The sequence below is a fragment of the Cimex lectularius genome, unplaced genomic scaffold, assembly GCF_000648675.2.
Source record: "Cimex lectularius strain Harlan isolate CLEC.00 unplaced genomic scaffold, Clec_2.1 scaffold21, whole genome shotgun sequence".
In the NCBI taxonomy this organism is placed as follows: domain Eukaryota; kingdom Metazoa; phylum Arthropoda; class Insecta; order Hemiptera; family Cimicidae; genus Cimex; species Cimex lectularius.
This window is the reverse complement of record NW_019392671.1, coordinates 731691-747643: the sequence shown is the minus strand read 5'-3', so window position 1 is coordinate 747643 and position 15953 is coordinate 731691. Positions and strand designations below refer to the sequence as shown.

Genomic DNA, 15953 nt, shown 5'->3' with positions numbered 1-15953 from the left:
TAATGTAAGTACATGTAAGGGGGCTTAAAGCTCTATTTGTACTTTTAAAATAAATAATTTTTTCTATTGTTTCCTTTCGTGACGTCCACAACGTAGAGATTTCTTGGACGGGCGCCTCGCCCGGTTTTCATTCACGAATATGCAACGAAGAATGGATATTGACGAATGAAACCAAAAAGAATCTCTTAACTTTTTTAGTGTATTCTTTCCGTTCTGAAATTTCGTAGTTTTTTCATTTTCCGCTGATAGTTTTTATTTGCTATTTTTAGTGTCGCAATCGTTAAGGGCAGGAGGTTCAACACGAGATGTGTTCCGTCTACACTGGTTCAACATACGGTAAACAGTAACAGAAAGGGAGAGTGATTGCGATTTGATTAGAGAATGAGTGATAATCCGTGAATATCTTCTCATTCAAAGCTGTTCCTCCGGAGGATTTTTCATTTTATACCTAGACGTAAGTAAAATAAATGATCTGCTCCGAAAATGGAAGGATCACTGAGCAAATGGACGAACGTCATGAAAGGATGGCAATATAGGTGGTTTGTCCTGGATGATAATGCTGGACTCTTATCTTATTACACGGTGAGTGGCACAATCTGCTCGATAGCTATTTTATTTTCGCTTTACATAAAAGTCTCTTTAATATCTCTAAACCGGGCTTCTCTTTTGCCAGCTCAATCCCAATCGAATAGAACCTTTTCCTTTTTTTACCACAAGATAAATTCGATGTTTTGAACGATATTTTGTTTACAAAAAATATCTCAAATTTGACAGATCCAATGATATTTGATAAGTCGTTAGAGTTAATTACCTAACGTCATAGTTAAACTAAAGTCTAGTTTTAAACTAAGAAAATTGCTCTCTGATCGTTTCAACTCGTCAATCCTTGACTCCCTCCTTCTCGTTACATAATTATAATTTAATTTAGTCGAGGAAGAAATGGCGTTTTGTCTATTCAAGCCTTTAAACAAATTCTCTCACTTCCTTCGTAAGGTAGTTTCAAGTTATTTACTCTAAAAAAACATAGTCATATGTTTAATTCGGTTTGTGTGGCATGACCATGACTTTGTTGTTAATATGAAACAATCATGTTACAGCTGAGAAGTTTCAAAATGTCTCAGGTGTAGTCAGTATTATTATCAAAACAACCCATAAACTTTTCCTTTAAACATCATCGAAAGTATATTATTTCTCGTAAATTGACCTCGGAACTATTTATTGGAAAGAGCAAGTTGAAAGTCAACATCGTACAGAATTTGGAATTCACCAATTTTCTAAATAATCGTGGTGAATGGTTTTCTTCTCTATTGCCGATTACAAACTAGTAGTTGTTCAACGTACACTTCATCAGACTTAATCGTTTAAAGCTTTGTGCATTGGTGGCAGGTGATATGATTTTTGCAATTCCTTAGTTTGGTTCAGTTGAATTGATTTTTCTTTTAAAGAAGAAGGTCATTGAATATCATTGCTCTGATTCTTTTCCCTGAGTCTTCTTGGTACCCTAGGTTATATTTCCATTGAGCAGTTGGATACTGCATCATGAAGATGAGGATACTAGGAACCAGTGGTTTTGCATTTCCTAAAGCTAGTCCCAACGAAGGATGGTTCTACTTACAGATTTTAGGAAGAAATTTGTGAGTAGAACCATCCTATACAAAAAGTGAATAGACATACTCACCCCACCTTTATTATTACTATCAAGCAGCATTCTTTCTGGCTTATTGTACTTTTCCTAGTTTTTTTTTCCTTTTCCTAGTTACTTCAGTTCTCTCGACTCGATTCTTCTTTTAAGAAAAAAGTCATTGCTTTTTCTAAGGTTAATACATGAGTTTTTTCTCAATTGAGTCGTAGCTTGCTGCATGATGATGATGATGAAGATACTACAGTGTGGTCATTCTGTATTCCCAAATGTAGCCGTCTGGTTTATTGAACTATTCCTAGTTACTTGGTTAGGTTCAGTCGACTCGATTCTTCTTTTAAGAAGAAAGTCGTTGATTGTCATTGTTGCAATTCTTTCCCCTTGATCTTCTTGGTACCCTAGGTTATGTCTCAATTGAGCAGTTTGGTGTTGCATGTTGATGATGGTACTAGGGAGCACTGGCTTTGTATTTCTAAAAACACCCCACTCATCTGGCTTTTTGTACTTTTCTTAGTTTCTTAGTACAGTTTGATTGATTCAATTCTTCTTTTATGAAGAAAGTCATTGACTGTCATTCTTTTTCCCAGGTATTATTTATACCCTAGGTTGTGTTTCCATTGAGCAGTTTAATGCTGCATGATGATGATGATGATGATGATACTAGGGAACATTGCTTTTGTATTTTACAAAGTTGCCTCCTATTTTCTTCCACTTTTTGTAAAGGATGGTTCTCCTCACAGATTTTAAGAAGAAAATCATTGTCATTCTTTTTCTTAGGTATTATTTATATCCTAGGCTGTCTCCATAGGACAGTCGCTTGATGATGAGAATACTAGTAAGCTGTGATTTACATGATTAAATATTTTTCTGAGCAAATATGTGTTTTGGGTAATCATTGCTTAAAGTATCTGCCCAAGAGATGGTATTAAAAATAGTTTATAGCTATAAAATTATTGAATCAGCAGTATTCAATTTAATTTTTAAACTAAGTTTGTGAAAATATTATTGAATGAAAATACTATGCAGAATTAACAGAACATTTTGATAAACCTTTTTTAAACAATGCATTGAAACAACTTGTTTATTTTAAAATTGTCTATTTATCTCAATTATATTGGCACATGTTTTGTCTCTATCACTTATCACATATCTGTCTCCTTTACCAAAAATTTTAGATAATAATTTTCTGTTTATTTATTTTTAAGTGTACTATGGCTTTATTTATTTTGAGTAAAACAATAATAAATCTGCAGCTTTCATGTTTTATTTTTTATTTTTTTGATACTTTCGATACAAAATCAGAATAGCCAATTTAAAGAGAAGAAATCGGTTTAAATGTTATGCAAGCAAATGATAAATAGTGATGTAATCACTTTCATTACTTGGCAAAATTCCATTCCAAGATAAAAACAACTGATTGATAAATCCTGTTAAACTCAGGGTAGTTTTAAAATAATAATAATAGCAATATTTTATGGTTTGTTTAAAAAAAGTAAAAATTTAAACAAAAACATTGTTTATATATATTAATTTTCCAATGTAGTTTTCTTGAGCAAAGAACATTTTCTATAAAATATATGTGTAACTAATAATCACGTGAGTTAATTGTTGATGTCTGAGTGGTGATGTCAAAGCTAAAAGTTTTCCACCTTCAAGTCAAAATAACTTGGTCTAGGAATACTTAGCATATCTCCAGCTCCTGGGAAAATGTAAAAAAGTGACTGATGCAGTGGTGAGGACATGAGGGGATAGAAGGCGATGAACAGGCTGACAAATTAGCAGAAGCAGGATCAGCCTTCAAACCATTTGAACCAGAACTGCAAATTGGCACATGCCAAAACATGCTAAATGCAGAACTGACTACACTAGCTAAATTCACCAGGTGCAAAACGATCAAAGTTTCTCTACAGCTTAAATTGGGAAAACAAAAACCTCTCTCAGCAGGCAAGAATTAAAATGAAAATAATAAGCCTTTATACTGGCCATTGCCAATTTATTTACCACATTAAACAAAAACTGAGACATAAACCTGCTGACTCTGCCATGAAACTGCATAGACCCAACCAGTCGATCCTTTTCCCCTTAATTTCCACCACTAAGTCTGGCAATGAGTGCAAGATCTTGTTTTCCAGTTTGGGACAAATATTCTTCTCATTACTTTCTCTCCTAAATTCTAATCATGTTGCAGTCACTCTGGCTACCTAACCATGCTTTACTTGCATACAAAATGCATGAACTTATTCAACAGAAAGAGAAATTTGCTACCTGCAACTAATCTTTCTTTTACTTCACTTTTTACCGCTCGCTGCTTTGTGAATATGGTGCCAAAATACTTAAATGTGTTTACATTTTCAATGATTTTCCCATTTATTTCAATAGTTTTCAGCCAACATTCTGTTATCAAACCTTGAAACTAGCAATTACTTAGTTTTCTTATAAATTACTCTTAACCCCTCAGACTTTGTCATTCTTTCTAGTTGTTCATGGGTCTCTTCTAATGCCTTAACCAAATTGCCAAACCACTAAAAGTACATTATCAGCATAAGCCAAGTATTGTCTGTATCGATTGAAAATAATACCATTTTGGTTAATTTCAATATTTCGCATTACTTTACATTTCGCAAAGCTAAGGTTAAGCAGGATGGGTGACAGAATGTCACCCTGTTGGAGCTCTCTATTAATATTGAATAATTCAGAGCAAACACCTATAATTTTTACTTTAGCTGATCTGTTTTGTAGACACAACTTTACCAGGTTGATTAGTTTATTGGGGATAACTAACACTTGCAGAATAGCATGAATCTTCTGCCTGGACAGTCTGTAGTATGTATCAGTCACAAAAAGTAGATATGGTCAACAGTCTGAACAATTTCTGTAGAAACCTGCCTTGTACTCCCCTCAAATTATTTTTTAGTACAGGGTTAATTGTTTATGACAAGCTTTGCCATAATCTCTTATAAACGATGGGAAGCATTCAACTCTGTAATTTTTATGAAGATGGGTGTAATTGACCACTCATAAGGAAAGTTATTGCATTTTATTATATTCTGTATAATATTTTTGAATTCTTGTGTTTATTTATTTATGTGTTTCAGCACCCCCCCCCCCCAGCTTGTAAACAGTTCTCAAAAATGTTCTTTGTTGAATAGAACTACTGTGCAGAATACTTATATATAATTAATAAATTCATAAATACTACTGTTACCTTTTTCATAGCATATTTTTATTTTGAAATATAATTTTTAGGTTTTATGAAATAAAAATGTGCAATTCAGTAAACTAATATTAAAACCAACGGTAATAGTAAAACACAATTTCATATGAATCATTTATTTTTCTTGTAACTCTGTTTATAAAATTGAATGAACATATAGAATACTATTGTTACATTTGGTATCAATAGAATATAAAATAGTTTGGGCACTGAACAGTCGGTCATCACATTTTGGACAGCATGCAATAGTATGATTGTGAACTGCACCTAAAACATTTCAAATTAAATTAAATACTTAATATAAATGAAGTTCTTATTTATATTTATTAATAGAAGATAAAATTGAGATTTTTTCCACTACAGTATCGTGGCGATAAATTTTAAATAAAGATTTTGAACTTTAGTCTGTAGCTTCTTCTTTTTAACTGTTAGAAAGTTCAGTCCTCAATGATTTTACTGTGCATAGGATAAAGTAAGGCCTTTTTATCTCTGTGTTAACAAGATAAGACTATTACGAGAACACAAGTTGTAAGGTAAATTGTACGTATAACTAAAAAAATTGTAAGAACAGTTCTCTAATTGGAGTATTATACTAACGAAACTTTAGACAGTATGTATTATTATTAAGATAATTTAATTTTTAGTACCCACTAAAACATAATTTTTCATTAATTTAATAAATATTGAATTCTTACCATTTGTATAATTGTGATGTATTTTTTAATGATTGTTAAAAGTTTGATCAATTTTAGGCTTCCGATGGCTGTACCAGTATAATAAGTGTACATAAAAATGTGCACCAAGCAATTCAGTATTATATAAAACGAGACAAATTGATCTGAAATTTGTTAAAATATACATAATTTAATTGACACTTTGGCTATTCCTATTAAAAACAATGTTTTCAAAAATTTTATTTACCTGCTCCATATTTAGTCGCCATCCACAACAGGAGGAATGTTGATGTATGATGGTAGACATGCAATACAGATACTTGTGATTGTTTCTTTCTCATGACGAAAAATACCTGAAACGTTATCAAATTTAAATTTCGAAAATGCTCTTAATTTCTGTACACTACCATGGTGGTATTGGAGTGGACTACATATGTAAGAAACAAACTATCTGAATGTGTAAATTATAAATGGTTTTGATTAAAAAAGAAAACTACATAAAGTCAGAACGGGACTATTTACAAAAACTTAATGACTTTTGTGATTTTTTGACTCTCTTAAATTTCCAAAAATAAATTGTAACATTTTGTAGTTTGGCCTGTTGCCATCATATTTAATGAAAACTGTGAAATACCGATGGTCAGGGACAATTAAGCTGCTTGAATCTCCCATTTATTAATTTTCCCAAGAATTTCTTTTTTGTAGTTTTTATTTTTATTTTCTGTGAATAATATTCATTGTTCTTATTAATGGAACCAATTGGATTATTTGATCTCCACTAGACTTTTGAAAATCTCTCTCTCTCTCAAAAAAAAAAGAAGAAGAAGATAATTGTCGCAATTGCAATTAATAATGGATCTTAAATTAAATCCGTACCTTAATCTTAAAAAAACTTTAAATCCGTTTGTTAGAAACATTTGAAGATTTTAAAGAGTCAATGCTAGCCTAAACAGATAGGAAATATTCATATTATACTTAAAAATAGCAGTACTAAATAAAAAATAATAATGAATAACACAAAATACAAGTCAGTAGTCTCATTGTGCCTGTGTTAAAAACAAGACAACATAGTGTAAATATTTGCTGTAATGCATTGTAAACAAATTATTAGGCAGTAATTTTTATTTATTTTATAGTGACAAAAATAGTCTAGATTGTGTCAGTAGTGAAATGTTATCATTCTATAATGTATAAATATAAACCAATTCTATAAATTACACTACTTGTACTTAGTGTATGGAAGTGCAAGTACTTCTTCCATCATTAAGGTGTGTTATTTTCAGACATAAATCTTTCTGTTTTAAAGTTTAGATATGATAAAAATTTTAGCTAGTCATGTTAAATTAAAGTTATGAACAAATATCTGCAATTTGTTGAAATTCCGTATTATTTTCTTTTACAGGAAATTACTCTCAATGAAAATACAATATGCCATATTGTATACATTTTCATCCAAGAAATGGCTTTGAGGAATCATTAATTGATACAAAAACTTAATACCTAACCTATGAAAACATTTAAAGGTTTTAAACTGTAGTTTTAATTTACTCAGTATTTTTGACTTAAGTTACCTCACGATTCAACATTTGAAAGCAACTTGAATAAGTTTTTTTGCACACGTTTCAATAAAAAATTATTAACTTTTGATTTGCAAACCATTGAATGTTCTAACCATCTTAATTTTATTTTTAAAATCAGCAGGAAGTCAAGCAATTTTAATTTCTTTTACAGTAGAATTCAAAGCATTTTCTCTCACCTTTATTTTTATACTGACCAAGCTGTGTCATGATTAGGCTATCGGGTTTATAAATTATAAATTTGGCAACTTTTGTGCCAAAGACGAATAGCCTTCCCTGGTAATCTTAGGTAATGAATTAATTTGGCAATAGTAAATCCAGAAATTTTCATTTCTTTGTTAATAGAACAAAAAACATCTTTCAAAAGGATCATTTACACATCAAAAGGAAAATTTATATTATAAAAGTTAGTAATGCTTATGATGAAATTTGAATGATTTTTAGTATCACAACCCCCGTCAAGTAATTTTTGTTTTTATCAGTTTTATATTGCTAAAATGTTCAAACGTTTCATATCATGTTTCAATTTGAAAGGAATGACTCATCACTTGAATGACAAAAGTTTGATGGATCAAACTAAAAATGTGATAGGCTCTGTTGAACCAAAGATTCTCATAGCAGATTTTGTTCAACTTTAGTTGATCAATTAAGGTTGAATCATGTGAACATGCCTTTTTGTACAAAACCATCAACAGGAATATATTTTTAACTTTTTTATTTATCAGTATGCATTTTTATCAAGAGGCATATATAATTTAATAAGTAAATGCATTATCTCTATTAATTTTTTATTGGAATCATGAGAATTTAGGTAATAAAATCAAAGTAAATTGCAAATAAAAAAGGAAGGTCACTTTTTCTTGGCTAAATATTATACATGTTCAATTAGTGTTTGAATTTAGTTGCACAAGTATTTGAATAAAAGGGAAAATATTACGTTTTGTATAATAATTATTAATTGAGGAATTTTTTTAAGCAAAACTTAATTATTATTATTAAAAAAAAAAAAAATCAATATGAACTAAAAATAAGAGTAACATAAACTGTTTGTATAAAACATACAAACAACCAGTTATCTATGATAATAATAAGTAATTAATTTTATTCAAACATATATTTGTAAACACTTAAGACAAGTGAAACTTATTGTAAAAACTTACTGTTTCAACTAGCTCGAAGATTTTTAAATTCATAGTCCACCAGTAACATTCCAGTATCTATAAAATAAACATTTGTAACTATATATGGTATATAGCACTAATGGACAAAACAAATGCACCACCCTTAAATTTTAATTTATTTAGGTTTATTAATATTTTACATACCAACAATAGGTTTGATTGTAAAAATAAGACATTTAAAAGAAAATGCTCATTACCTAATTGTAAAAAAACAATTGTTGAGTAAAGAAAAAAAAATAGAAATGAAAATGTAAAGAAACATTTTTTGTCCCCTTTAATACCGAGTATTTCCACCTCTGGCTCGAATCACGTCCGTTAAATGCTTTGCATTCCTTGGAAAAGATTTCTGATAAAATCCTGAAGAATTCTTTCCTATTCATCAAGAACAGCCATTTCTAATTCTTCTAGAGTTTTAGGTCCTGGGTTTTGATGTTGTACTTGTCCCTTAAGTTGATCCCAAATGTTTTCAATTGGGTTCCTATCTGGACTTCATTTCACTTGGCCACACCAAGCACTCAGTACCAACCTCATTCAGGTAGTCTTCCACAATACATGCTCTATAGGGACTGGCATTATTCTGCATTAGCAAGAAACTCTCACCAATGTGGGGGGTGGCAAATGGCACTACATGTTCTTTGATTATGTCTTGTAAGTATCTGTGTGAAGTTAGAGATCTTCCTCACACAACAACCAATTCAGTGCGGCTGTCCAAATGCCATCCTCAGAACATCAACGATCCACCATGGAATGCCACTTGAGGAACCATACAGTATGGGGCATCTCCATATGAAATTACGCCAATCTGAAGATTGAGGCCAACTCTCACCTCATCTACAAAGGAACTCGTCCCCAATCTTCCAATATCCAATTCACATGTTCCCATGCTAATTGAAGCCTGGCCATTTTCTGGGTTGTATAAGAAGAGATCCACGAGCCAGTTGTCAGGCGCTGTGGTTATTTCATTGAGCCTTCTTACAGTCCTGGAGGAAATCGAATCATTTCAGACTTGTCTTATCAGATTTCTTATCTCATTTCCTGTAATGCTCTGGTTTTGTAGAGCCTGATGGTGGATGAATCTATCATCTCTCTCATCTGTAGTCCTAGGTTGACCCTGTCCTGGCCTTCTAGTGAGATGCCCTGTTTCTCTGAAGCGCTGAAGAACCCTTCCTATTGTAGAGTGATTTACACTGTCTCCTGGCAACTTCACACTGGCTGAATCCTTTTTCTTGTAATGTTATGACCCTGACACTGTCATACTCAATCAAATGCCTGACTGTGGCCATTGAAAACGGTTTAAGAATAAGAGTTATAAATCTTAAAAGTACTGAACAACAAACCCAAAAGCTATGTTTATTTGATTTAACAAAAATGGATTACTTACATTATCATTTGGTCTGATTCGTACTGGTGTGCATTTTGCTATAGTTATTAAATTCGTTCCATGTAAGTACTGAAATATAAATAATTAAATGGAATTAAATTTCAGTGTAAAGGAAGTCAATAAATGGTATTTCAAAAAATTAATGTGACAAATGGAATCATTGTTTTATTTTGATTTTTAACCCTTAGGTTACTTTTATAAAACCTAGTATCTTGAAAAATTAGGTAGCAATTTTATATGTAAATTCTTAACTTGAAAAGTAAAAATTTAGAACATAAGGAAATCTTTATGTCGTGATATAATTGATAAGCCTTTTTAATATTATAATATTCTTCTCAAAAATTAGGCCAATTTGAAAGAAACCCTCAGTTCCTTTGTCAAGCTTTCGAGTAATCCCTTACATCAGGACTTCCCAACTTTTAATAATAATCCACAAGTCCAATATAGAATTAAGCCAAATCTGATGTAATGGACGGGTTATAGATCTTGCTCCCCTATCTACCTTGAAACAGTAAGGTTCAGTACTGAAAGTAAGTCTTGTAATTATGAATTACTAATAATAGTATCAAAGTCCTGATGTAGTTCTTGAAAGCATGACGAAGGACATGTTTTTTCTTCTTTCAAATTTTCCTTATCCCTAATATTTAAATTAGAATTCTTTTTAAATTATTAAGTCTGATTTCCTTTATCAATATTCATTTTGAATACAAATTTATCTTTCATTCTGTTTCATGTGTTCAATTTAGTGTTAAATACTTTCCTGAGGTAGTTTAAGAATTAAAAATAAATCTTTTTTAGAAGTGAAAATGATTTGATTGATTAAACTTTTGAACTTTATTTATTCACGTCTACCAACCTTGTACACAAGAAAGACGCAACTCATTATCTGGATAACATTATAAATCAGTATAATTTGTTTAAGTTCAAACGGTTTCCTGTTTTTCATTATGGCTGGACCAATAAATTTAACTATTAAGACATACAGTACTGACATCGCCAATACAGTGCGCGAGTTAGCCATGAGTGGCCAATTGGAAGTACGAGGGTCTTCGGGAACTGTAACAGATAAAAGTATTAATGCTACTGATGGTGTATTAATATTAAATATAAATACCTCCATATATGTCAGCCAATTTGTGGTATCCACCATGTATAATGGAAACCAAAAAATCCATATTTTACCTAAAATCATTTTTTTTTGTTATAGAACACTTTTTAAAAAAAAACATTTATGCAAATCAATGAGAGTATGAATGGGTTTGAATCTAGGAACTGTATGTGTTGGGTGCTGAATTGACTTAGCTGATGACAACACCCAGAGTCCAACCTCGGCAGCTGGACAGATAAGACCGAGGTCTGACCCTGGACTGCCAACACCCGAGGTGGGTGATTCTCGAGGCTTGCCGCTAATTTATTGTAAATTACAAACTTGGAATTGCCAGTTCACATACATGTGGGGATTTGAGCTTATATAAATTCAATTTTTGCAAATCAAGCTTCATGAATTTTTTTTAACTGTGACTAATTTTTAAACATTTTGTTCAATCTTGTTGATAAGTAAGTTCTAATTTGACTTGATCAGGGCATGTTTGCTTCCGTTTTATGTATTTTATTTTTCTTTTTCCCAAAGGAGCCATTATTTAATTTTCCCCTTCAGAAATTAAAAATAATAAACTTATCGTTTGAAATGAAACTAAGTTAAAAAAAAATCGAAACATATAGATTTTTTTTGCTGATTTGGTAGAAATTGTTGTTAAATTTTCGCCTAGGCATACTTACGCTTTTTAAAAGACCCAAGTGCTCAATTGCCTTCACCCTCGGAAGTATAACTACTCCAGTTACTGTGCGTCGACTAAAGAACAATGTCTAGATTATTATAATTATTGTTTTAAGTCTATTGACCTTTCACACTGTTTTTCCATTTGAATTAAATATGACTATTATTCTTTTAATTTAATGATTTAATTATGGACATTTTATTAACACTAGATAATGTAATTGCTTTAGTATAGAATTTGCTCATTTTATTAGGCCTATATTTGTATTTTAATCGTCCTGACATCGCTAAAATGATATGTTTAACTGTTAGTTTTGATGATATTGATTTAATGACTTCATGGTTATTCATTTACGAAATAAATAACATTCATTTTAATTTTATTGCACAAATTAACTAAAATGAGTCTCAAATGAGATTTTTTGCAATTTAAAAGCACTTTATCTACATCTGTTAACATTCATAAAATAATACTGTTAACACATTTGGGTATAAAAACTTCGTAACCTTTTTTTTTTTATTCTTGAAAAGCTTAAGAAGTTTTTATAATTCAGATGACAAATATCCAACAAAAAGTAAAGCAAGAAATCTTAACATATTATTTTAAAATGCTTTTAAAATGCTCATACGAATTTCTATAATAATTTTAAAGAAAGCGTAGCGTAAAATGACGAGTTATAATTGCATTTAAATGTTAAAATATTTTTTTGAAGATGAAGTGGTACATGTAACAATGAAAATAATAAGTTCTTTATATTGTTTTCAGTCAAGAGAGAAAATGATGAGAGGAGTTAGAAGGGGATGTGTCAGATTAAAAGGAGCAGTGATTGGCATAGACGATGAAGACGATAGTACTTTTACCATAACGGTCGACTCTAAAACTTTCCACTTTCAAGCTCGAGATGGCGATGAAAGAGAAAAATGGGTTCGGTGTTTAGAAGATACAATACTTAGGCATGCTTATGGATTTAAGAGTTCAAGTTCAGTAAGTAATAGGTTTTTAAATTTCATCAGTCATCATCTAGCCCTCTGAAAACATTGTTTTCACCTTTTTCTAATGGGGAAACTGTTTCAGTTTCGTCTTGATGCCTATAAAAATATGTTAACATTACAGGACTTCGACAAGAAATTAGCAGAATCTGATTCGTATCTGCAGATGGTCATTGATCACACAAAGGTAAGGCATTTTTTTTTTACTGCCGTATTACTTACTAGCTACAAATTTAATTACTATTTTATTTTTTTGGTGATGATTTAATTTTCATTATAAATTGTTGGTTTGAATAATGGAACCTCATCAATATTAGAAGTTAAATTGGAAAGTAAGTCAAGTAAAGTTAGGTTTGTGTTTGTATCATTTTTATGTAAACTTATAATAAAGTAGTAAAATCTTTCTAAAACTTTACCATTTGTAAAGAAAAGAAAAGAAAACTTTGGTTTTTAAGAAATTTTTACTTTATTCATATTACACAGTGGTTGTTCGGAAAAATTTTAATTTACTGGCTTTTTTAATAATTTGTAAGTTATAATTGTTGTGCAATTTTTCTCTAACTTTATTGATATTTTGTTTAGGCTGTAGAAACTAAAATGTCAACTTTAACTGACCCTGATCTCAGAAATCGATGTGAAATAATTTGTCAACATGCAAATGTAAGTATGTTTGGTACAATAGAGTCTTTAAATTCACAAGATATTTAATTTTTTTAATTATGGTTTTTTGTGTAGAGCATGTTGGAACAAATGAAACATACAATTGTTCTTCTTCAAATAGCAAAGGTTGGTATTTTGTATGAATTAATTTAGTAAAATAAGAGTTGAACATGCTTTTTTGTTAATGTATGTCTTTTGTTAGAATACAGCTCATCCTGTTAATGGGACTTACCAACCGATGCCATTAACAGACTCTGACAATACAAAATCTATTGATGGTAAGTGTAACAAATTCGCTTTACATGTTTTTTTAAATTGCTTCGATAACTTTGCCATCGCAGGCGTTCCTTCAGCATACATCCCTTATAACAATTCAGTCGAAGTTGGTATCGAGATTGGCTCAGAATGTGAAGATACTCAACATTCTCGAATGCTCCCTACGGCCTTTGGAGGTAAGCAAATTTTTATGTTTTTAAAATATACTTTTCTACAATATGTCCATGCTTGGCTTTCACATGAGTTTTTTCCCTGTTTGATTTTTGATTAAGGAGTAACTTTTGGAAAAATAATTTTATATCCAGTAGTTACAATTATTTTATATTTGTTTTACAACATATGCATGTATGGTGGCAGTATTCTGGTTGTGACAACGTAACATTAATTAAACAAGTAATTAATACTAGGTGAACCATTAGTTGTTATCAACAATAAAAATACTTGCAGGGAATATTTTAAAAATTGGAACTAATATTATCCAAATTTGTGCCTAGATTGAAACATACATTTTGACAAAGTTGTTGAAAAAATGCAATATTAAAGCCTTGGCCAGACAGAAAGTGATCTGTTGCTTCTATCCTGATTTTGTCAGAACAAGTGATCCGGTTGTATAAAATCACAGATTGCCCTCTCAACACCTTTGGTTCTTTGAGGCACAGATTAAGTTTGTTCTAGGTTAACATTAATGATCAAACAAATATTTAAGTAATTAATTATTTAAATACATAATTAAGCAGTACTATTACTCTAATTTTTCTTTCTTCTAATTAGTTCATGCACTCAGATAGTTTTATTTCACAACACTAATGGTAGGAGTGGTTCCTTGTCTGAACTCATTAGTTAGATTAGAAAAGGAGTCTGCCTCTTTATGACCTGTGCAGTGTTGGTCTATTATGCATCTCCATTGTTTCTAGAGCTCCTCATGTCTAGAGCTTAAGGCTTTTTTAAAAGCCTTTTTAGCAGGTCCTAAAACTTTTTCAAGGTCTCTTGTTTGTATTCTCCAGGCCCGAGCTTTTCTTTCCCAAGAGTCTCAGCCTATGTAAGCTTTCGCACCAACAGAGGATATATTCCACTGTCTATTCTTCCTCCTCTATCTGCTTATTTCCGCTGCTCTGAGTCTATATGTGTATCTATGCTTCTAGAGTCTGCAGTGCTAGCAGTTCAACTATTATTGTAGTCTTAATATGTCCTAGACTTAGTACTTCTGTTGATAGTTTTTGCAATGGTCCTTTGATGAACTTTTTCACATTGTCTTGGGTTATATTCCCATTGATCAGAGGACTAATTTTTAATACTAGTCTAACAGATCCATGTTTTTGGCTGTTTAGTGTGCCACTAAAGGGTTCATAACAAATAAGTGTCATCGAACTTTACTTGGCCAATTTATTGGGCTCTTTGTTACCCCTCTGCCCTGTGTGCCCTGGTTGTTTACCAGACAAGGGTAATTTGTTGTTTTACCTCTGTTGTCTGACAGCCCTATTGCAATCCCAAATGACTCAGGACTTCACCACAGATGTAGTAATTGCCTTCAGTGCCGTCTGTCTGTCCAAATAGATGTATTCTGTTAACGATACTTAGCCTAATATGTAGTTATTTTGTGATCAGCCTTCTCAAATTCTAACATTAATTGAAAAATGATCGGGGATGAGGCCCAGGTAGAAAAACGTAGAGCACTCAATTCTATGTTGAGCTTTCGGTCAAATTTATTGCCTTCATCAGGACTTCAAATTGGAAATTAAGTAACAGTTGAAAGCATTGTGAGGACACCCGTCCAAGGGATGTGTGCAGGGATGTAACTACAATACTTAGCCTTCTAATCTCCTTGGTACAGTGTTCAATACCCTCAGTCACCGCTTGAAGCCAGTTTCATTTTGCCCAAGGCTTATAACAATTCCTTGGTTTATTTTTGTAAATATCAGCTCCTGGCCCATATTTGGTTTTGGAGCCATCTGTATACCAGATGTGGCCAGCATTATTAACTGGGATCTCTTTCTACCAGTCTGCTATCCTAGGTGGTTTAATTTGAAAGATTTTGTCAAATTTGAATTTAGTGGTCATGGCATCAACAGGCATCCGTAGAACGCTGTCTGTCTGAAGCTCCCCACCCCAAGCTTTAATTGCTGATAACACAACAGGGCACTTACTCACTCTCAATAACAATAGAAGGATAAAACGCTCTAAAAGAAAGCGTTTAGGCTGGACTGCTCATTCATTCTATCGCATTCTGTGTGATGATTGCTGGATCTCTTCCCACTGTGACAGATCACTTTAAGCCAAGCCAGGTTTTAACCTTTTAATTCATGCTAAAAATTCTTTTTATCGTGATATATTTTAAAAGTAAAGCAAATGGCCATTTTTGGTAAAATCACATGGATAAAAACTGTGCTTATCTAGTGTTCTCTTAATTTTATAAAATACATATTAGATATGATAGATGAGAATATGTTGGTCCTGCTCAACCACTGAAATATATTAATGTAACAATATGAAAATTTAAGTTTAATATGTGGGTAATGTTTAACACAAAATTATTCACTCTTTGCACGATGTGCCTATTTTATCTTTTTTTCCTGTGAAAAATTGA

The 15953-nt window shown here is 31.6% G+C and overlaps 2 protein-coding genes across 8 annotated transcripts in view; one reads left to right on the top strand and one right to left on the bottom strand.

Annotated features, from left to right (window-relative positions):
- The first annotated feature begins 269 nt into the window (after positions 1-269).
- Positions 270-15953, top strand: part of LOC106666872 (oxysterol-binding protein-related protein 9) — a 66685-nt gene continuing 51001 nt past the window's right edge. Inside the window, exons 1-7 of one of the 7 annotated variants that reach the window (XM_014394374.2) lie at positions 270-582; positions 12210-12428; positions 12519-12620; positions 13016-13093; positions 13169-13219; positions 13296-13371; positions 13435-13545. In XM_014394374.2, the coding sequence (XP_014249860.1) occupies positions 484-582; positions 12210-12428; positions 12519-12620; positions 13016-13093; positions 13169-13219; positions 13296-13371; positions 13435-13545 (736 nt within the window). In that variant the 5' untranslated portion in view covers positions 270-483. Of the gene's footprint in view, positions 583-5199; positions 5464-10902; positions 11049-12209; positions 12429-12518; positions 12621-13015; positions 13094-13168; positions 13220-13295; positions 13372-13434; positions 13546-15953 lie in introns of those variants that run through there. The other 6 variants (XM_014394368.2, XM_014394369.2, XM_014394372.2 and 3 more) reach the window with 6 other exon arrangements.
- Positions 4954-11530, bottom strand: LOC106666873 (elongation of very long chain fatty acids protein AAEL008004-like). The gene is made up of 8 exons (XM_014394375.2): positions 11446-11530; positions 10781-10848; positions 10523-10722; positions 9667-9735; positions 8265-8321; positions 5775-5880; positions 5549-5691; positions 4954-5120 (listed from the first exon to the last, which is right to left on the bottom strand). Exons 2-8 carry the CDS (start codon positions 10839-10841, stop codon positions 4965-4967), a joined length of 792 nt encoding a protein of 263 aa, XP_014249861.1. The 5' UTR covers positions 10842-10848; positions 11446-11530; the 3' UTR covers positions 4954-4964.